The sequence below is a fragment of the Lytechinus variegatus genome, chromosome 13 (genome assembly GCF_018143015.1).
Source record: "Lytechinus variegatus isolate NC3 chromosome 13, Lvar_3.0, whole genome shotgun sequence".
NCBI classification, from domain to species: Eukaryota; Metazoa; Echinodermata; class Echinoidea; order Temnopleuroida; family Toxopneustidae; genus Lytechinus; species Lytechinus variegatus.
Genome location: NC_054752.1, coordinates 27254991 through 27278675, shown reverse-complemented (window position 1 = coordinate 27278675; position 23685 = coordinate 27254991). Strand labels below are relative to the sequence as shown.

At 36.8% G+C, this 23685-nt stretch overlaps 1 protein-coding gene across 1 annotated transcript in view; it reads left to right on the top strand.

The window, feature by feature from the left end:
• The window catches only part of LOC121426368 (cubilin-like), a 40178-nt gene extending 24472 nt beyond the window's left edge, over positions 1-15706 (top strand). The window contains exons 2-14 of the mRNA XM_041622650.1: positions 1588-1720; positions 2366-2584; positions 3187-3381; positions 4250-4429; positions 5534-5581; positions 6997-7163; positions 8334-8559; positions 9463-9831; positions 10866-10913; positions 11425-11778; positions 13038-13412; positions 14316-14586; positions 15522-15706. Coding sequence (XP_041478584.1) covers positions 1588-1720; positions 2366-2584; positions 3187-3381; positions 4250-4429; positions 5534-5581; positions 6997-7163; positions 8334-8559; positions 9463-9831; positions 10866-10913; positions 11425-11778; positions 13038-13412; positions 14316-14551 — 2550 coding nt within the window. The 3' untranslated portion in view covers positions 14552-14586; positions 15522-15706. The remainder of the gene's footprint in view (positions 1-1587; positions 1721-2365; positions 2585-3186; positions 3382-4249; positions 4430-5533; positions 5582-6996; positions 7164-8333; positions 8560-9462; positions 9832-10865; positions 10914-11424; positions 11779-13037; positions 13413-14315; positions 14587-15521) is intronic.
• The last annotated feature ends 7979 nt before the right edge of the window (positions 15707-23685 follow it).

The following is a 23685-nucleotide window of genomic DNA, read 5'->3' as shown; positions in this document are numbered from 1 at the left end:
ATTTTTCTCCCTTTATTTCATCTTTTTCGTTAAATACAATCTGGAAATTCAGCAACAATATCTGGTTGCCAAACCTGAGTAGCAGAAGAGACGGAAAGAAAATATTATTGTCTGTTTGTGATTCTCAGAAGAAAGACAAAATGACAAGTTGTAGGGAATAAAATCAGTAACTTTTGTTGAGTTAGAAAGGTGAACAGCTTGTCACCTGAACGGTCTGGAGTCGCTGTGACTCTAAAGGGATGGGGATAGGGAATATTGGCTCTTGAGGGTAATTATCCTATAGATGGATGCCTTACGATAATAATCTAGACATTCGATTCAAGATAAGAGTACCCGTGCGAAAAAATGTTAAAGGTTTGTTTCTGGGATATGGTATGCCTTGGTATGCTACTTTTATGTATAAGTTTTTAGTTGACATAAAAATCTAAGTTATAAAAATCATAAAAGAAGATGCAGTAGACTGAATACTTGTAATAGTAGTAGAAGTTGTATTAGTAGTAGTAGTAGCACCAGCAGCAGCAGCAGTAGTAGTAGTAGTAGTAGTAGTAGTAGTAGTAGTAGAAGAAGAAGTAAGAGTAGCAGGAATAGTTGTAGTAGAATAGGTAGTGGTAATAGTAGCAGTAGAGTATAAGTAAGATTAGTAGTGGTAGTAGAAGTAGTAGCAATAGTCATGGTACTAGTAGTAGTAGCAGTAATAGTAGTAGTAGTAGTAGTAGTAGTAGCAGCAGTAGTAGTAGTAGTAGTAGTAGTAGAAGTTTTAATAGCTGTAATAGCTGTCGCCACTGTTGTACTTAAAGAGAAGAAGAAGTAGCTGCAGCATCAGCATAGTAGTGTTAGTGACAGCGGTATACTACTAGAAGAAGTAGTATTAGTAGCAGTAGTAGGAGAAGTAGAAGTAGTAGTAGTAGTAGTAGTTGTTGTTGTTGTTGAAGTAGTAGTAGTAGTAAGGTAGCGAGTGTACGTTGGTAAGTTGAATTTCTAAAATAATGATGAAAGACTGTAAGTAACAAGGAAAGAAATAAGAAGATATGCGTTTGTTTCAGAACTTATATCTTTGAGACTTACAATTGTCAACTCAATGTCTAGATTATGACAAGTTTTATTCTTTCAAGTTAGTACTCATATTATTAACATTTGAAACCAGTTTCTGTCTTAAATTATTTCCCGTTTCAAAGGTTAACAATAAAAAGAAAAAGCTGAGCATTATTAAGTAAAAAAGAATATTAAAAACAAGCCCTGAGACTGACAAAGGTGGACCAAGGGTTGATAAACAGACCACTAAATCGAATTATAGTCACCAACCTACCACACCAGAAACAACTTGATTGCAGAATTAGTGACAGATACTTCCTGACAACAAATATTTAATTAAATAAAAGCAAGACTAACAAATACACGTGCATTGTCAGAGACTTGACAGAGCAGTATTTTGGGCTCTCGTATTGTTAACATGGCAATCCATTGTAAATGTCATTATTCTTGATTATTTATGATAAAAACATAGATTTAAGACAAAATGCCCAATGATCCTCAAACGTTCAGCTTCTTTGATTTTTCTTCTCTGATTTTTGTTTTCTTCAAAACCAGGAGAATGATAATTGGATGGCACATTCGAAGTCGAGGACGCGTCGTCAAGCGCAATATACAGGATTTAAGGAATCGCAGCAGCAACTGGAATTACTCAGGGTTCGTATGAATGATATCGACGAAGACCTAAGACGTGAGTACATATAGTTGATTAAAATGATAATAATGATGAGAAGAAGAAAAGTAAATTATAATGATTATGATAAATAATTTACTACTTCTACTACCTATAATAATAATAATGATAATAATAATATCGTTCACCCCGTTCATAAGACGGATGCTCTAGCACTGAGCCTCCGTGCCAAGTTAATGATTAAGAAGATCTGTTAAGAAGATTACGAGAATGTAAGAGGTGTAATGAAAATTATTGTTATTTATTAAGCAATGCAATCAATGGGTGACAATGAAAAACACATGTTTGATATTCCTTCATTAAATGTAAAGAATACAGAAATTTAAAAAGTTATTTTCATTCCATAAAAAACTCACTCTAGAAGTGAGGCTTTGTTGACTCTATGATAGGCCTACTTGCCCCCAAAATTGAGTTATTGCTTTACTACCGTTATTCAGGTAGAAGCCTCACTGTAAACCAAGGTTTCAACCTCAATTTTGTAGCATACTGTGGTAAATGCACTTTAGTATCACCTTTTATGAGTCGCATGTGCAAAATGTGTAAAGAAATACATTTTCTCTTAAGTTGACAAAGATAGATGTATACCTTTTGAACTATAAGCTCTTCATCTACCGAAGATTTATCGTGGATTTTCCCTTACAGCATGTGACGAAACAGACCTCACGAAAGGAGTCCAGTGCATTGAGGAAGACAAATGCATCACGTGGAATCAAGTCTGTGATGAGATACAAGACTGCGGTATCCCACAGCTCGCAGACTGCCTCAACCAGACTGTGAAGAACTATGGCAGCGAGCGGGAAGAGCTGTGTAACGGCGACGAGAACCGAAAATGGTGCGACCTCAAGCAGCATCTTCCAAGGAGTAAGTGACAAAATTTGCTCTAAGCCAATCGGTTTCAAGGATTTCTGTAACAAAAAAAGACACTTTCACTCAAAAAAGTAAACATTCACTCTTGAAAGATTGAAATCTCATTCCATCTGGACTATAGTCCCTCATCCTGGTCTGGTGGTTCTGACTCTCGCCTTTCAAACAGAGGGTCGTGGGTTCGAATCCTAACCATGGTGTGTTTTCCTTCAGCAAGAAATTTATCCGCAATGTGCTGCACTCGACCCAGGTGAGGTGAATGGGTACCCGGCAGGACTAATTCCTTGCATGCAGTGAGCGCCGGTGATGGCAGCTCGAGCTAAAGCCGGGGTAATAATAGCAGCGCTTTGTATCCTCAGGCAAAAGGCGCTTTATAAATACCGCTATTATTATTATTATTATTATCCCACTCTCAGAGGAGAGTGATTAGGGATTAGATTAGCTTTTTTGTATTCAGAGACCACCGATAGGTTGAGAGTCGGTTACGTACGTTGGTGTGACTTGTCCGAAAGGAAATCAAAGTCAAGCATCCAGAGACAAATCACATTCTATGATTCTTTAGCCTTACAGTGGTGCTTCTACCCTCCTTTTTATTTCAGGATGTGGTGAAGACATCGATATGTCTGATATGACTAACAAGAGTGTGCGGATAGTTTCCCCTAACTACCCACGACCGTACCCAAGCGATATGTACTGTTACTGGCAGGTCAAAACCACAGAGGGCAACAGGCTTGCTGTCTCCGTAACGAAATTCGACACAGAATCAGACTACGACTTCTTCAGTTTAGGAAAAGGTAAGATATATATTTGGAAGCATAGAAAGGCCGTTCGAAGCTCGACATGATTGTCTATGCATGTTGCCATCTTCTGTTCAGATAACCCACTATTCGATAACAACCCTTAGCAATCTTGGCACTGCTTCATTTCTAGTATTTTCACAAAGTCTTGATTAGACTCTATACCTCTCTGTTGCTGTGCTGTACTTGTTGCATAAATGGCACTTGGACCTCCAAGATCAGGTGTGCCAGAACTGAAAGGGTATTCTTACACTGTAAGGAAAGCATGCTGATCGCCAGGTCCCTGTCTCAGAAGAGTTTGGTAGTATCTGACTCTAATGATAGCCACCATGGTTACAATGATGGACAGCTAATTAAAGATATTAGGAAAGATACCGCATAACATTTACTTATATGAGACGGACAAATGGAGTGGTGTACCTTTCTTCCCACCCTTGTCCTAATATCACATAACACGTTTTAAATGATAATCTGACTTTAAAGTGATTGGTTAAACTTGGTTTGACTTTTAAAAAATCTGAGCTAGAAGGTCACACTTGTCACCTGTGTCTGTGATATGTTACAAAAATGAATCCCAGAAAATATTGCGTTCAAAAATAATCATTCAGTGCTTCAAAAATTGAAATATAAAGTGACCGGAAACACCATCTTAATTTCATCCCATCCACTTATGTGTACTATTTATATAAGACGCCTATTTACAAAATCGGGGTTTGCCTTGTAGTTTTAGCTTTTCATTCTCATTAATGGTTGTTTTCAGGGTTTATTAGTTCTAATACATGCACCTGTACACATGTTTCATCTTGGTTTGAGAATTTTTTTAAATCGGCTGCTCACAAAGTTAAACAATACCTCTAATGTTAAGGTGAGAAGGAGGATGAGGAAGAACCCACACGCTACCTGATCTACAAACACAGTGGACCAGATATGCCACAACCGAGAGCATTCCGCGTCGACAGTGACACGATATGGATGACCTTTAAGAGTGATGACTGGGACAACTTCTCAGGCTTTGATATTACCGTTGCTGATACATCTGTCTTTGGTAAGTGATTATGATAGCTAATTTAGAAATTAAACAGTGTTAACATGTGCTGGAAAAAACACGCTATGTGCCACAAGTGTCTTCATACGTAGAGAGGGGATCATGTGTTGTTATTCACGTTATGAAAATGTTCAAATTTAACAGTGTTAATATAATTTCAGAATCTTGCGGAGGACAAGTGTGAGAGTTCAAAATTTGTTCACATTGTAGAATGTGTAAAAAATAGATTCACATTTTTTTTAATGCTCAACTTAATTCTTTTTTAGTTCTTGTAGGATAAAAATTTGAACATAACTTCTTGGAATAAAATAGAAAATAAAATAGTGGGGAGGGACATGAGTTATTGAATATTCATGAGGACAATGTATAGAACTGTTTCACTGAAATGAATGCTAATCTTTAAAATATCATTACTTTGTTATTCTTTGTCTTATTTTGGTCAATCTTTCAGTGTTGTTTTTTCTCTGATTTTTTCTTTATCTATTCAAATCATATTGCTTACAGCCTTGATAACCTCTTTAAACGCATCTCAGAAGATCAGTCGAAGGTCCAATATGTACCTTCGATAGAAAAACAGGTTGCGTTTGATTTTTGTACTTGTGTTTGATTACAAGTCTTTCTGCAATATGCTCCAGATAGAACTACAATTGTATAGATATCACAAGGAATTATGTGCAAATCTTCTTGTGCATTATTATGTCAGTAGCTGACAGGTATTTGCAAATGAAAGATATTAAAAATGAAGAATGTTCCTGATACGTTACATTATACGGTAAATTGGATTAGGCCCTTCATAAAAAAACATTCCAGAAAGGGGATCCCATTATGTTTTATCTCATCATATGTTCAAATTTGATATGTTTAAAATAATGATGTTGAAATTTGACATTACAATGATAGTAAAACATGTTATTTTATTTGAAAGTGATCAATAGGTACATACTATGAAACTAGAATTTAAATGACTCTTTATGAAATCGGGTTTCATTAATTACATTATCATGTACTTTACATTTGACAAGAGCTATAAAGACAGACTAATATTATAGTTGTGAAATCTTTCAATCAATATTACTTTGTTTATTTTACGTTTTTCCTTCACAGATCCCGGAAATGTCGCCCAAAGCCCTTTCCCAGATGCAAAGAATAAATGTAAGAATTTTCATTCTTTCCTTTTAAATTTCAAGTAAATTCAAACAAAGTTCATTGGGATAAATAAAGACATTCAAACATAAAATTAGAAGTAGTATTAGCATGATGAAAAGAAGAAGTGGCCTATAGTAGTTTAGGTGATATGTTCCTAATTCTTTCTTTTACTTGTTTGGTCAAGTTTTGGTTAGATGGTTTGATGAAGTGATAAGGTACAGATATTGATACCGATAGGTTGAATATCATAACATATATTGCCTTGTCTATCTGTTTGATAAATAAAATTTCTACTTCCCTCAGAGGATATATGTTACTCTCGGTAGAATATTGACCGAAGCGCATCCATGGGGGAAAAACAACACCGTCAGGGAACTGACATGTTATATTATGTTACGTAGATTCGAATCAGTGATAGTTGCGTTATCACTATGCGCTATCACGTGATCATAGCTGCAATGCTAGCATTTGCAAGCATTGCAAGTTTATCATAAAGCCAATGCAGACGATGATGGAGAATCTACATGGACTGTATAATATTTTGGGGAAAATATATTTTCATCGGAAAGTGAAATATTATAACTATTCAACTTCCAGATACACGATATGACTTGTGCAAATTATACGATTCTTGCAGCTATGGTCACGTGATGGCATACTGACCTATCACTGACCCGACTTCACCTCGGGGGGGGGGGCACTTCCATTGACGAGTGGATACCATGCGCCACCAAGGGTCTCGAAAACACGTATTTTCCATATTCTGAAAATGCACCCCTTAACAATTAAGTATTGGCGTGTGAAACCCTACCGTTAACAAGTATTGGAAACAAAACGATACTATTGGCAAGTATTCCCTGAATTGCACCAATAAACAAGTACAGCGATATTTTAATTGTTATGTCACGGACGTCAGTCGTCGGTTTTACCTTTACTTCATCCTTGGTTTGGTACAGCCCCACCTCCCACACCACGCGCAAATCGTACTTGGAACACGTAGTGTTGACTCTTGGGGCAAAAAGTACATCCTTTATAAAACATTTTAGTCTAATTTTTTTATACCCTCGCAAATTAGACCCTAAACACGTAGCTTTCCTTGCGAAAATAGATTCCCTATTTTCATTATTTTAGTGTTTTTTACACCATTATTTCGTTACGTACGTAACATGCCCTATCTTGAAAAGGAAATCTTTGGTCGCGCATGGTATCCACTCAGTGGCGGACCGTGACCCGGAGGAGACAAAGCTTTGGGGGGGCACAGCATTGTTCACAGACAATGCAGTGCCCCCCCCCCCCCCCCAATGCTTTAATTGTCTCGTCCGGGTCACGGTCCGCTACTGTATCCACTCGTCAATGTAAGTGCCCCTTCCCCAGGCTTCACCTACCAGTTACCAATGTAATATCAATTATTTTTCCCCCAGCTTGTGGAGGGACTATCAGACTAGACGTAGATTCGGAGCAAGAAATCACTTCACCGGGGTACCCAGAGCCTTATGGCAATTACATGGAATGTGACTGGGTGATCCGCATCGTAAGAGGTCGGCGTATTGGTATATCCTTCCAAAGCTTCGATCTGGAGACTAACCAGGTAGGTGAAAGCATGGGCCGATCCATGATTTACTGGGGGGAAGATAAAGGTCCTAAAATAAAAGAGGGTGCACGTTTCTCCCGCCTACCCCTCCCCCACCCGCGCCTATAGATGAAACCGATCCGGGGGGGGGGGGGCGTTTCATCAACATTTTTATCCGACAAGTTGTCAGATCTGACATCTTTCCTTAATTTTGATTGGCTGAGAAGCACTGTAACTATGGTAACTGTCGGATAAAATGGGACTTGTCGGATAAAACGTCTGACATGTCCTTTTATCTTCATCTTTTTTCAATACCGCTGCAATTTGAATTACCCCGCTCTCGACATCTCTCTGTACTATTTTCACGGTTTTTTGCCGCGTGTGTTTTTAAAGTTTATATTGTGGCATATGATTTCCTATAATCATTTTATAAAGCACCCTTAATACCGATAATCGTGATCCCATTTTTTCATTCTCATCTCACCTTTAACCAGTAACTAAATGAGTTTTCATTGAACAAAATCTGGACTGTTTAATCCTCATTTGCTCTTTGTGTTATTTTCTTCTCTTTTATACTCGCTTTTCCTAAAATTTACGTTTATCATCCTCTGTAATATTTATACATCATTTTAACGACTGAAGGAAAATAACTTATTTTCAAGGCTCGCTCACCACGCTCACTCGCCGCATTTCTCTAATGATACATTACACACACCTTAAAAGACGATTTTAGTGAACATTCTGTCTTCCAACAATTAAGAATCTTGACCTTTGCTCGCTCGCACAGTGATATTTACTGTAATTCATTACTTAATATCCTAAGGAATACATTACAATATAGCCATCGAGAATATCGCGATAGGCTAGTCTGATTATTTACAGTATATACTTACGTATGCATTACCCATAATGTGATTCCCGCCACTTGAAAGAGGTTTTTGGACATCATTCTGTCTTTCAAGTTTCAACTACTGAAAAATTTATCGCAAAATTCGCTCGCTCGTATATTGATATTAAGTGTAATCCTTACTTTAATCACAAAAAATCCATTACAATATAGCAATTGGGAAAAAAAATCGTTATAGGCCTTTTAAGTTGCCTGTAGTTCAGTGAATGCATCCATTAATTTCAAGATTTCTATGTATATATTTCCCTTTGCCCTCTTGATTATCAAACTTCAACACATAGGACTTCGTGGAAATCGGAACAGGCGGCACCCCTGGATCCAACGAAGCACCTAGTCGGCCTGAAGTAAGAAGCGATTATTTCACCGGAGGCGGGAAGCTCACTGGACGCAACCCTTCTTCCAAACCCATAGTAATTGATAACAATCAAGCTTGGATGAGGTTTACCAGTGACCCAGCCAATGCCTGGCGTGGCTTCAGGGCTATCGTAAGAGACCAACCCTATACTGGTAAGATCTATTGCGGCAATGGAGAGTTTTCGCTAGGGATGCATAAACGAATTAATGAACACAGAAAATGTATTGAAAATGCCCTTCAAATGACAATGAACAGCTGGGGGACTTTGTCTAAAATTTGTGAACCAGAACAGCAGTTCGTTCTAAGTTTCGGACTGATGAAAATTTGCAATTATCGTTTGTCCAGAGTCCAGGACGAAATTGCTGCATTGATTTACCAATTTTTGACAAAGACTTCTTTGTTGCTCTTTTTCACGAAGTGCAATTGACAATGTAATTTATATGTTCTTGAAAGCATTCTGCGTCGCGATGCAAAAACTCCTTATTACCAATTAGTCACAAAATGATCGTTCAGCGAATGATTATGAATGGAAGCATCGTGCAACTGTGTTGGGCTTTTGTGCCCTGACGATTCTTACCAAAAGAAATAGAGTGAATATAGACAGTCTCTCTAAGGAAAATATGAAACTAATTTTTTCTTTTATTCTAACCGGGTTGAAAGCTAAAGTGTATTAGGTTTTATGGTACACCATGTATCTTTCTTGGGCAAAATTGTTGGTCCTGAAAAGGACCACCCAAACTTGACATTTCGACAAGTGTGTTCTTGTCGTCTTCAACCTCCTGAAGACGTCAAAGACACACTTGTCGAAACGTCGAGATAAGATTTATGCATAAACAAAGGTTTCCCCCATCAAGCACCACTGCGTTCTCCTATTAGAGCCAACGTTCTCGTGTGCCGCTGAGGTTAATGAGATGGACTGCGGTACTGTTTGCTCAGTGCACAAAAGGTTTTGCCCTGTTTTGACTAGACATAGTCTCTGAGGGTTTTACGATAAATTGTCATCCCGCTCTTAATCATACCAGTAGACAATATCACTCTAATATTGTCATAAACAGGTTGTGGCGGATCTATCGACGTACCTGAGGACGGGTCCATCGTTGTAGCTTCACCTCTCTTCCCTGACTTGGGCTACCGGATAAACCTCAACTGCATCTGGAAGTTTACCGGAGCCCCCGGACGCCAACTCTCCGTCATTTTCAAAGAATTCGCCACAGAGAAGATTTACGACACTGTCAGCGCTGGATACGGTGGAGGCCCTGCCAATGATGGATCAAATTACGTCATCGATGACCACAGCGGTAATGAGCTGCCGGACCCAGTCGGGTTCGATACTCCTCAGAATGAAGCTTGGGTTTATTTTAGATCAGACGCCTCTGTCATCGATCGGGGGTTCAAAGTAGAAGTATCAGATACCAGCATTAGACGTAAGTAAATATGATTATATCAATAGTAATTATTCTATATCTGACTTAGCATATGAAAGCATATTCTAGTTAACACCCACATTGTGAGATAAATGGGGACCTGGCACGAATTTCTTGAAACATCGAGCCCTTTGCATTTATTGGAGAACATTATAAAGATCCATGTCTGAGCCTCGTTCAGACGTAGGCTGTTTTGGTAGGAGGAAGGGTCGGAGAAAGCCCAGTCTAAGTAAGGTCGGATTAATACCCGTCTAGACATGGGCTCGTGGTAAGTTACTCCGACCTTCCTCCGACCATGATACTCCTGTTTTTGTCTAGGTTCGTTAGTCCGAAAACGAAATAAGGTTCGTTGTTTCGAAGGTTCGTTAATCCGAAAACGAAATAAGGTTCGTTGTTCCGAAGGTTCGTTAGTCCGAAAACGAAATAAGGTTCGTTAATTATTACGTTTTCGGACTAACGAACCTTCGGAATTACGAACCTCATTTCGTTTTCGGATTAACAAACCTTCGGAATTACGAACCTCACTTTGTTTTCGGACTAACGAACCTCATTTTGTTTTCGGACTAACGAACCTTCGGAATTACGAACCTTCGAAAATACGAACCTTCGGAATAGCGAAGCTTCGGAATTACGAATGTATGCAGTATGATCGAGGCCAGTGTGCCCTCTAGATCAAATTCACGGCGTTTGCGGACTAGGTATCCATCAATCACTTAATATCAGATTTAGATTTCCCTATACCCATTCCAAGACTGGAATTAAAATTATCATCTTTTTAGATATTGATTTTATTTTCTCTCAAACGATAATACTTTGGTGATTGCTTAAGCTTTATAAATGTATATGAGCAAGCTTGTTTAGGCCTCATCTTTCTTTATTTTTACATTCTTCCAATCCATTTTTACTGTTTTATTTTCTACTGCATGCATGGTTATCTCTTTTGAAATAGGTAATATAATCACAAGAATTCTTATTTTCTTGAATATGTTAACTCAACATCTCTTTTTCTGTACCTGTATTTTTTTTTCTTCCAGCTGCTAATTTTACACCCGAGACACGTCCCACACAGGAGCCTGACACAAGTAAGTATTAACCCTTTCTATTTCCACGAGACTGTGGTCAAGTGGTGCATCTCCAACAAAATACAATCATTGATTCCCACGATGATATAAAGAATCATCGCCTACAAAGTAAAAAATCATTTGTATTGTTGTATCAATTTATTGTACATCTATATTTCTTTAGTTCTAATAAATTATTTATTTCTCATTGAACGTATTCCCAAAGTTGATTTTAATTTTCATCAGTTTAAATGAAAATAAAAATGATTTAAAATGGCGTATGGTGTGAAGTTACAAGTTAGCCTTTGTTGTTGGACAGGAAGCTTCAAACAACGTGGAAAATAAGGAAGGAGTGGACGAAGAAGAAGAAGATGCAACATTCATGAAGAACGATTCGTGCTACCTGAAGATAAGGAGAATCAATAAATTATTTGTTTCATAATCCTGATACCAAACATGGTAAGCATTGTACCAATCAATTAAATACTTGTCTTGTGCCTTTAATTTAGTTTTTGTGTTTAATCTAATATAGATTGCGGAGGCGAGGTAGAAGCTGCCGTCGGCAGCACTAAACTGGTTATTAACTCACCACGAGCTGGTTCTAAATACAGGAAACTGCTGGACTGTCTTTGGGAGATCGAGGTCCCTTTCAGCGGGAAAGTCCGCATTTCCTTTTCGCAATTCCAAACAGAGAAGAACCGTGATGTCATCAAGGTCGGTAACGGAACGGACCCTGACGAAGGAGAGCCGTTCCTCGTTCATAGCGGCCGCCAAAAGCCTGAGGATATCATAACAACCGCTCACAATCTCTGGGTCCGATTCATCACCGACTATGACTATGAGCTTTCCGGTTGGACTATGGTCATTGAAACCCTGCCATACAATAGTAGGTTCTGGGATTATTTACGTATTATTTTGTACTTATCATTCCATTCATTAATTCGTTCATACACTGGCTTACAGATTGGGGCTTTGGGCCACGCCCCCCTTAAAACCAAGAAAAAAGGAGATAAAAGAAGAGGGGATAAGGTAAAATATGATATCATTTCTTAAGCGGTACGTTAAAATCCATCAGAAAACTATATTTTTGCATTAAAACGGCAAAAAAATCAATTACACATATGCTCATTTTCCACGATTTGTTTATTGGTTTATTGAATTAAAAAAACTATTTTTTTTTCAAGTTTGTAATCAAAATTAAAAACATAAAGAACACAACTTTTATATCCTTTTCGATGTATATTCGAAGAGGAATTCAGACCTACCGTAAAGCACGGTACTAAGCTGTCTAAGTTTTTGTTTAAAGTTTAAATTGTTTTCTTATGCAAAATTTTTATCCATGCCTTTATTCTTATAACATTTAGCAGCAGAACGCAATACTACATACATGTCGCATATTTTTATAAGAAAACAATGATAACATCAAAAGAGGTGTAGAAAATAACTTGTGTTATCATTTTGTTGAAAAAAATCATAAGTTTATATTAGTATTTCCTGGCATCTACCAATGGAATGGAAATCATAATAGGCAGTTCATGCTATAGGAATATTTAAAATTTGTAATTTGCGATATATATACATATACAAATTCCAACTATAGCATGGTTTATGTTTAATTTTCTTGTTGCAAGATAGAGACCATAATCAATTGCGATTTTGAAATGTATTGTGAGCGACTGATTTTGGAGCCTAAAATTTATTTGTAATTGACTGCAGATATCTTGCAACGCCCCATAACGAAATTTGTGTACTTTTTTTTTTTACTTTGAAACATTTTCCTATCCACATCAAATTCATATTCAAATATTCATCTTGATCTTTTGTGGCCTTTCAACCTTTATGAAATATGCATAACATAAAAACGAGTTCCCACTTCTTATGCAAAAGCCAATCCTCAATAACTTTTTACCATCAATGCAAAAAAAAAGAGAATTGTGCTGCTGCATGACTCAGCAGGTTCTTTTTTAGTAGTCCTCTGTTAAATAATCTTCTTTTTCATTTTTTTCATCACTTGATATTGATAAATAACTAAAGGGGTGGATTATGCCTTCCCCCATGCATGCCATGTTGATGTCCAAAAAAACCCCAGTATCTATCCATAATTCAGAAGAAATCATTATATTTATGCTTGCCTTTGTTTTCCAGATTGCAGTGGTCACCTTCACATCCTCCCTGAAGGAGGCATCACTATTGGCTCGCCCAACTATCCTTACAACTACAACAATGGAGAGACTTGTTATTACCAGATCATCGGGGCACCCGGAAAGAGGATAGAGTTGCAGTTTCTGATGTTCAATACCGAACCGGGCAACGATATCCTCAGCATCGGGGAAGGCTGCATCATGCAAGGCGGGGATATCATAGTCGACGAATACAGCGGACATAATAGGCCTATGCAAGACCAGTCCCAAGGTCGATACTTCTCCCGAACAAACGCTGTCTGGATGATCTTCAATACCACTGATTACAGCGATTACGCCGGATGGCTCATCAACTTTAAAGACGCCATGACTCCTGCTGGCAAGTTAAAAAATATTCAGTTGTTCGTTACTCAGGAGTCAGGGCTCTCTTTAGCGCCTATAGTTTTAGGCAGTTCATTTGCACAGCGGTCCAGAATGAATCCTACAACGTAGCAAATGTATTGAAAATGCAAGTCAAATCACAAATGTTTTGCATGTCGCGGGTCGGTGGATCGGAACAGTAGTTTCGTCCGACGCACCGCGTCAGAGCTGACAAATATATTGCAATAATGCCGTTTGTTCCAGAAACACGGACGACACTGCTGTTTGGATTCACCGACCCTCGACAAAGACTTCATCGTGATTTGACTTGCATTTTCAATGCATTTGCTGGATTGTAGGATTCATTCTGCATCGCTGTCCGAAAAAGCATCAATTTCTCTGTTAAAGGAGTCGTTTTGCCCGCTTGGTTTCCTTGTATTTTGGCTTGTGTAAGAGAGAGCCCCTGTCGTAATCAAGGAACTTTAAATAATTGGAGTAGCAGTAGACCTGTTCCCTTTGAATCACATTCGAAGCCGCCAATAGAAACTATGGGTGACATCTTGATATCCATGGTTTAGTCAAACCTGTGTTATCTTAAATCACACTTTTATGAAGTGCCAATTTCAACTTATGCACCAATTAATTAAAAAGAATTCTTATCCTGCTGCAAAATCATTTTCCAAAGATTAGTTGACTCGTGAAAGGAGAAGAATATAAAATTACAAAAATATAGTCGATCTTAAAGAAAATATATAATTTATTTTATTCGTGATAACCAAAACATCGATAGGCCGTTGAGTTGGATAATGTTTGAACTCCTTTTTACAAGCTTCATGATTGTTACCATACGGATGTCACTGTGATACTAATTTCTTAGTCTCGTTATTTTCTTCTATTTTCTTTTGTAATGGTCGGGATACAGATGACAGTCCTGTGTGTCCCATCTTCGTCCCTCCAACCCGACCTCCCCCAACCACCAAGGCACCATACACGGTCCCGATCTATTCTGAAGATACTAACTTTTCGGGTGATAACTTTCTACCTGACTGGTATAACGATCTGACAGACACCCAGAACGAAAACCAAGATGCAGATTTCGAAGATACACCAGTGGGAAGCGGGGCGTACGCTCTCCCTCCAAAGCCATATCATCCCTAGAGGTTAAGGGAAATTAGCAACAACAACAAAAGAGGGTGAGTGTTTATATTTCTCATCCAAATTGACTCGGAATGGTGCAAGGTGATCAGTGATACACGAATACCCTCTTATTCAAGTTTTATGAAATAGGTCCATTTCAAGTTGTGTCATCATTATGTCAGTTATATGGTTAAGATTTCAATGTTGACGACTTCGCCACACTGCAAAAACTCGGGTGTTGATTTAACAACAGCCCGGAATCTATATATGTCAACACCAGAGAAGTATTGAAACAATACCAGTTTGGAATCAAACCAATGCTGTTTTAATAATAATTGGTGTTGTGTAAACACCTATCTGGTGTTAGACCAAAACCAAACTGGTGTTGTTTAACACTTCTCTGGTGTGGACATATTCCTGGCTGGTGTTATATCAACACCGGTGTTTTTCTAGTGCACCGTCGGAAAAGCGATGCTATATTCTCACTTTCGCTTTTCCTTAGAATTTTTCTTAAAAATCAATTATTATTTTTACCAAGACAATGGGAGGAGAGGCCTGCGGGTCACAGTTCTGTGTGCGCGCCCTCCTAGGCGACCCTTATTTGCTGGCTCCTCAAAAAATGCGCCTTTGAATGTCTTTGACAGATATGGCGCTATACAGCAGGAGCATCATCAATGGAAAATTGTAAATGAATTTATTTGTATACCATGGGTTTGAAGGTATAAGCCGAGTGCAACCGTTAGATGGACAGACTTGGTTAGTTATAGTCGTTGAAATAAGGATTTACGCCGAAAGTTACCAAAGATTGTGCTCGGAAAACCGGAAGCGAACGCTATAGAAAGAATTGAATGGAACGCTAGAAAAAAAATGTGTTAAATACCATTTGTGCATGGGGTATTAAAACAACCTGACAACTTGACCCTCTCTGAAAGAGCCTATGCTTGTGTATTAAACAGTTTGTTATTTTTTTGTCTTTTCTCCCTCTGTTCAGGGCTACACAGCGTAAAAAATCACCAATGGCTATCAAGAAATATAAAGGACACGAAAAGATTTTGTAACATGAATGGTTTGTATGATTCTGTGCAAAAGGATATTTTAGTTAGGGGTTAAGCCGAAGACGTTGTTCGATCGATTTCTAAACATTCATTTTACGGGAGTTCCCTGACTCTGAGTTTTCTTTCATCTAAAAAGAAGGAAATCTGATATAGGGAGTATGAAAATTTTACCGTCTGTACCATTTTATAATTATGATTTTTTTCACTCGGATTACACAACACTTTGAGATACAAAGGCTTGAAAGCATTTCTATTAGAACAAAAGATACCCATGTCCTGAGCTTCTGCGGAATCTCAGTAATCTTATCAGAGAACGAGTCAAATTAGAAATGCTGGCGAATAGTTGTCATATTTTTGTAGAAATATAAGGGTAAAGAACTTGTTTAAAGGATTGTATATTTGCATCATTGAGGATTTCAAAGCCATGAACGTCGTAGGAATTAGAATTAGATTTCAGGTTTTTATTTTCTGTATTTCTTACAAATTCGTAGTTATTGTTCACGTGTATTTCATCGTATTTCGGTTATTTTCTCCACTATTCCATTGGATTTGGAGTACAAAAACTACTATAAAACCTTTATTTTTTTTCCAGGAATCAGATATAACATTCTATTGTAGATATTTAGTATTTGAGGTATTACTTAAGCATATTTCTTTCTTACAAAATAAATGAATACAAGAAAGACGGGCAACTGCCCCAATATTATTATTATTATTAATTCTTATACAAGTACGTACGTTGCCAGAGTGTTTCTTAATTCATGAATGGACGTGTACACTCGGGAAAAATATCGTTCAAATTTTTAAAAGAACAATAATGATTTTTGTAAAATGATGATTTGTCTTATTCATTCCGTGCTAGTATATCTTAAATTGATAAATGGACTTTTAGATGAGATATTTAACAGTCTCAATAATATTCTTCATATTTTTCTGTTTGTCTTAACTTTGTATTGTAATATCATTTTTCATTCTTTCTAAAGATTTTGGATTATTCTGTAAAGAAAAAAAAACAACAACAGGAAACCTTTCTATAAACTTTACTTTTTTATGAGATTTAATTATGTTTTGAAATGTAACCATCAAACATTGGAATTCAGGATATATTTGGTGTCAGTTTTCAATAAAATCGGACTCACAATAAAAAAAAAGTGTGGAGCCTTTATTTTGTCTGTTTGCGCTCGAAAAAAAATTGTGAAAAAAAAATCGCCCAAATGCATTAAGGGGAGCAATTCTATTTCTTTTATAGACACACACAGACACACCCTTTCACACGCACAAACACGCACCGCACACACCTATACATAGCGCATATATACATGCAGTTATTCTGGAAGAAGAAATTTTGTACCATATTCTTCTTCTTCTAGAGTAAGTGCTGCTTCAAGGTGATGAAGATAAACCTACTGGTTGTGCGTGTGTGTATGTGTGTATGTCATGTGGAATATGCTATCGCTAGCTCAGGAGACATTCTTTGCAGTGATGTGAATTTTGATTTCCGCCAAAGTAAGGCATAACTTCAATGAACGAATCCAGATGCCAATATAAGGTCATAATCCTACAACGGTTGCATTAACATCAATTTGAAAACAACTGGGCAATTCCATGGAAAATGTTCACTTTAGAGAAAAAATGAAGTTTCAGATTTCACTTAAGCAGTCAAATTTTCTTGAAAAGTAATCTATAAAGTCTCAATTTCCAATAGAAAAATCGCAATATTGATAAAATTTTGTAGTTTTTTCCATCATCAAAAAAATAGAATAGTAAATTGCAAAACGTAAAAAATGTGGCTATTTTTAAACAATTCATCTTTCCTGTCTCTACTAAAAGCAAACAAGGTCCCAGAGGTCTCTTTTAACTTTTGAATAGTTGATTAATGTTTAAATCAACAGAAAATAATCGTTCAATTTTATGCCATTCATCAATTTTAGAGAAATCTGTCTTCAGATTTGTGTGATTTCTTTACCATTATCAGTGTCATGTCCGTTACGTTTTTCACTTAAAGTTTTCACAAATTACAGGAAATTTGTCTAAAGGTACTGCAGATTCAGATTCTATGTTAGAATTAAACCCCCTACCAAGCGTAGCAATCATTTTCCCTTACCACTTCTCATTTTCATAAAAATGGCGTAACGGACATGACAATTCGCGTAACGGACATGACGCCTTATATATGACAAATGGCAGCATTCACAAAAACAAAATATTAGGCTCAGTGTCACAGACTGTGGTCAGTCTCAATTGTTTGAGGATAGCTGAATGTAATATTTCCTAGAATCTGCATGTCATTCAAGCTATTTCTAGAAGTTGGTGAATGATGAAAGTTCAGCTCTTGTTCTGGTACATGTAGATTTTTCTGAGAATTAACGGTACGCCACATAATATTAGGATAAGATGCAGCTAGATACTCGGATCACAATCTGCATCATTTGTGTTTGAAAAAACATTTGATTATCTTAGGTTTTTGCACTGACAGTTTGGAGCATGATAAAACTCCAACTTGTGAATTCATGATCATTGATGCTATATACTTCAAAGTATCCGACTTTCACCAACCTCTACATGTACATGTACTTCTTCAGTGATGGCATGGGCTCACATTTAAAAGCAAGTTTGTATTCGGATATCTGTGTTACATGATGTAGCTCTATGAATCCATGAATCTACAGTGGCATTTCTTTGCAGTATCACAAAGCAAAGGGGCCGTGGAAAGAATGTGGCGCGATCAATAAATTATGTCATCATAGTATTTTGGTCAGCCATAATCACGATTTGAGTGATGTATCTTTAATTGTACACAAGCAACAAGGACAATACAGCGAAATTGGATACAGCCACATTTGTCAGCAATCAAGATCGTAAGATTCAGAACATCCAAGATGAAAGGATGATTATACTCAGGATGATAGTTATTTTGAATGAAAAAAAATCTCAGAAGCTATTTACAAATATTCTGATTACCTTTAGACTCATACATAATCGATAATGAAAGACCCGTTTCTAGGTACTGCTATTAAATTTTTATTAAAATTCTTTTTAATACCATTTTTTGTAATCTTAAAACTGACATTAATACTAGTACATGTTCTTTATCATACAATACATTCCATAATATGTTCTTCTTGGATTTATACAGGTCTGGTACATTTTGTTTTCTTCTCACAAAAAATGAGATTTGGTCTTCTCAGTGTGCCGTAGTGGTATGATAAACATTGTATTCAATATAAAATTATCACTAAGGCTATAGCTATTAAATTAATGATACCTGCTAATAATATCTACATATTTTTCTTTAGAGTGTTAGTAAAGGTACTTTGCTGTTACATAATTACATTCATTATTCATATTTCTTTCATTTTCAAACTAAGAAATGCTGATGAAGTTCACTTCGTAAGGATGTCATGTCCGTTACGCTAGTATATTATCAACTATTAGGGCATGAATAAAAAATAATCTTTTCTATCAAATTTTTCTCCTTTAATTAGGTGTGGTGGATGGTAGTAACTGGAAAATACTCATTAACTGTTGTTAACCGGTGTAAAATAAAATTTTCTAAATTTTTTTTGTTTTATAAATATTGTACAAAAAGACCCCCTCTCAACTTGCAAAATAATAGGAGATATTACAGATTACCAGTTATGATATGTGTCTTTAACCTCTAGCCTTAACATGTAAACAATTAGACTTGTACCATATCTTGTAATAAAATAATTATATTCGCTTACAAAAAGTGGACAAAACTGTCATGTCCGTTCTGCTTCGTGTGTCATGTCCGTTACGCTACATTTTGAGCTAGGAATACAGAATGCACTGCAAAACTGTTGTTAAATACCATTTTATGGATAGAGCATGATCTTACAGTTAAATTAACACCAACGTCAGGTGCATGCAATCTAAGAATTCACAGGAATATTGATAAGCAATAGGAGGTAAAAATGCTTCGTCCATTTCGTGTCATGTCCGCTACGCTCACAAAGAGTGCAATTTCTCCGCAACTGTTCAACGAAACGATTTGAAATTTTATGTGTATGTAACTGATACTTAAATGTGTCTGATAAGCTTAGTAACAATTATCAAAAGACTGCTAATTCTACTGTATAAACCTTTGAATTACAAAAATTTGTCTGAATGTCATGTCCGTTACGCTGGAATTGAACACCTTTCAATAGTTTACATTATAATTGTTTAATAAACACTTTTAAAGGACAAGTCCACGACAACAAAAACTTGATTTGAATAAAAGGAGAAAAATTCAACAAGCATAGCAGTGAAAATTTCATCAAAATCGGATGTAAAATAAGAAAGTTACGACGTTTTAAAATTTCGCTTAAATTGACAAAACAGTTATATGCACATCTCGGTCGGTATGCAAATGAGGGAACTGATGACATCACTCACTCATTATTTCTTTTGTATTTTATTGTATGAAATATGAAATATTTTTATTTTCTCGTCATTGTCACGTGAAATTAAGTTTCATTTCTCCGTGCACGTGGAATTCCATTATTTTAACATTTTGTGGTTCAGGCAAGGAGGTCCTAATTGCCAAATTCATAAAAATTAAAATATTGTATAATTCAAACAATAAAAAACAAAATAGTGAGTGAGTGATATCATCGACTCTCTCATTTGGATGTAACTGGCTCGTTCATATAACTATTTTGTTAAAAATAAGTGAAACTTTGAAATGTCATAACTTTCTTATTTTACATCCGATTTTGATAAAAATTTTCAGCATTGTGCTTGTCTGATTTTTCTCTATTGATTCAAATCAACATTTTCCTGAGGTGGACTTGACCTTTAAGTATCAATTCTCAAGTTAATTTCATTGAAAATGGACTTGCAAAATAATATTATGTTTACTAACTTATGTATGATTATATGACATTGACATCTGGATTCATTCATTGCAGTCATCCCTTTATTGGTAGAAGTAAAAATTTACATCACTGTAAAGAATACCTATATACTGATTTCCCAAGCGTGACGACATGCCACATATATGGTATCAAATTAAAGGGATGCTCCGAGCTGAAGATATTCATATCTCAATAAATAGAGCAAAATGCTGAAAATTTCATCAAAATCGGATAACAAAGTTGATGGATTTTAAAGATTTGCATTATTCAGGTGAAACAGTTCTAGGTACATGTATGTCTTCATGAATATTCTTTAGGTGGACTGATGATGTCATATCCCCACTTGTTCTTATGTATTTTATGATATGAAATTAGGTTTATTCAATTTTTTTTCTACCAGGACCTAATACAATTAGATTGAGAATTGCTTATGTGCATTAGATATTTCTTGCTGCTACTTATTTCATCATAACGGAGAAACATTTACACATTTTTGAAAAAAAATGAAACAATAATGATTTCATGTAATAGCATAAGAAAAAAGAAAGTGGGATGTGACATCATCAGCCCACCTAATGAATATTCATGAAAACATGCTTGGAATGGTTTCAACGGAATAATGCAAATCCTTAAAATTCAATAACTTTGTATCCGATTTTGATGAAATTTTCAGCATTTTGCTTTGTGAATTTTACTCTATTAATTTAGATACGAATATCTTCAGCCCGGAGTATCCCTTTATGAAGGAGAAGATACTCTTTCCAGCCATATATAATGATAATGCGTTAATGGCATATCCTATCCTTAAAATGATGATTTGTGAGATGACAAGTGATATTCTTCTTCTTCCAGTCTGGTACAGTCCGCCACTGGCATGACTGGCGTATTATCCTTGAAATTCTTAGAGATACTGTGCAGATATTACCGATGATTGCATATTTCTCAATCCTATATAGCAATAATATCATTCATACCTGTTGAACGTCTACAGCAATCACGCCCTTCCGATCTTCAGACATGCTGACGATATTGGTGTGCAGTAGGTCCATGGGTGGATCAGTTTGACGCTTCGGTGGTTTCCGGTTCGGTCTCACCCTGTGCATGCACTTTGATACCTTCTCAGACTTTCGAGTTTATAGCGAGTTACTTTTTATGATGGTTACTTTCTCCGGGACTTTCTCCTCCAGGCAAAGATAGTACAAGCCACTTTTTCTTTGGTTTGAATTTGACTTATCAGGTTTTGAAGATGGCCTCGAATTTAGGCGAGTAAACGACCAATGCCAATAGAAACTCCGGGATGATCTGAAGCTCATTAATACTGCAGAAAAGGTGTTCCTTTATGTCGACAAACTGACCGGAACATATTATTATACAGGCCTATATGAGCCCCAAGAAACAAGAGTAGGCCGAGCTACAAAATAATGCTTGATCGCATTAACAAGCAAATAAAAGCAAAAACAAAAAGACAATGCAAATCGGAGGACCAGCTCAGCCAATGAACTGCAATGGTTCAAAAGGCTCCCGGATTAGGAATCATTGTCCGTCGTTTATTGTATTCGACACCGGGATTTGACATCACTGACTGATACCCCTCCATTACAATGGAGCTATTGTCCACCTGTCTTAGCAGGGCCAAGAAATTATCTGTCATAAAGAGTAACAAAATGGAAAGGATCAAGGAGAACATTGCTGTTCAACAACAGCAATAGGGCATGAGGGAAAAAAAGAGAATATCGAAATCAAAATGAGTGTCTCCGATCAGGGACGAGCTTAGCCCCCATCACACTTATTCAGGATCAGCAGGAATCAAGAACTGGACAAGCCATTTTTTTTTAGATTCTGACGTTATCTTATCGCTCCGAGAAACTGTTACCAAATTGAAATGTCTGTATGATATCATATTGTTGAAACACCTTTAAGGCGTTGTTGTAACACCTGTTTACAAAAGTATTATCTTCTTGTCGGCTAGTCAGCAGACTAGTACACAAAGCGGGTGCATTCCTATCATTCCCAAGACGTCCCTGGTGATAGCCCCAATAGGCTTATCAAAAAAGTATTTTGATGAGGCGTGTTCCCTCACATCGCTCCACGAATGAGAGGGTTCATAAATGACGTCGCCATCAGGGGCCGCGGAATGATTTTCAAGGGGGGGGGGGGCTGACCATGCAAAAAATCACCATCATATATTTTTTACGTGTTTGTACATGATTTTGGAAAAAATGGGGGGGGGGGCTGAAACCCCCAGCCCTTCCCGCTTCCACACCCCCTGACCATGAATGGACTAACATAATGGGAAATTGGTGCATTAATTAGACCATCATGAAAAAATGTTGATTTATCGAAAGAGAAAAGTCAAACAATCGTAACGCTGAAAATTTCATCAAAATCGGATGTAACAAAGAGTCGATAGAGTCGATGATATCCCTCATATTTTTTTTTGTTTTTTTATTGTTTGAATTATACAATATTTAAACTTTTAACTGATTTTACAGTAAGGACCGAGTTCAATGAAACATAAAATGTTAAAAACAACGGTAATTCCACATGTTCAGGGAGAAATAAAGCTTTGTCGCACAGAACAATGAGAAATTAAATTAAAATATTTTAAAATACAAAAGAAATAGTGCACATTATAACCGTTTTGTGAAATAAAAAAGAAAATATCATAACATTTTTTATCCGATTTTGATGGAATTTTCAGTGTTATGCTTGTTGGATTTTTCTACTTTTATTCATTTGATAGATGGGCAGGTTTTATTGTTTGTCTTCGGTCATGCCTGATTGTGGGAACCCTCTACATAGCGAACAAGCATAAAGAAAGTTTTTGAGTTCCGTAAAAACTCAGGATCCTTTCAGGGTGTCAGAGTCAGCCCCCCGGGGGGGGGGGGCCACTTCCATTCACAAGTGGATACCATGCGCGACCATGTGGTCTCAAAAAGCACCCTAAAGACGTAATTTCCATATTCTGAAAATGCACCCCTTAACAAGTATTGGCGTGTGAAACCCTACCCTTAACAAGTATTGGAAACAAAACGATACTCTTGGCAAATATTCCCTGAAATGAACCCCTAAACAAGTACAGGAATGTTTTATTGTTACAGGTCCTTCGGTCGTCGGCTTTACCTTATTTGGTTTAGTATACGACCCCACCTTCTACACCTCGCCCAAATCGGACTCTAAACACGAGGTGTTTGGCCAAAAAGGACATCCTTTATAAAACATTTTAATTTTGTTTTATCAT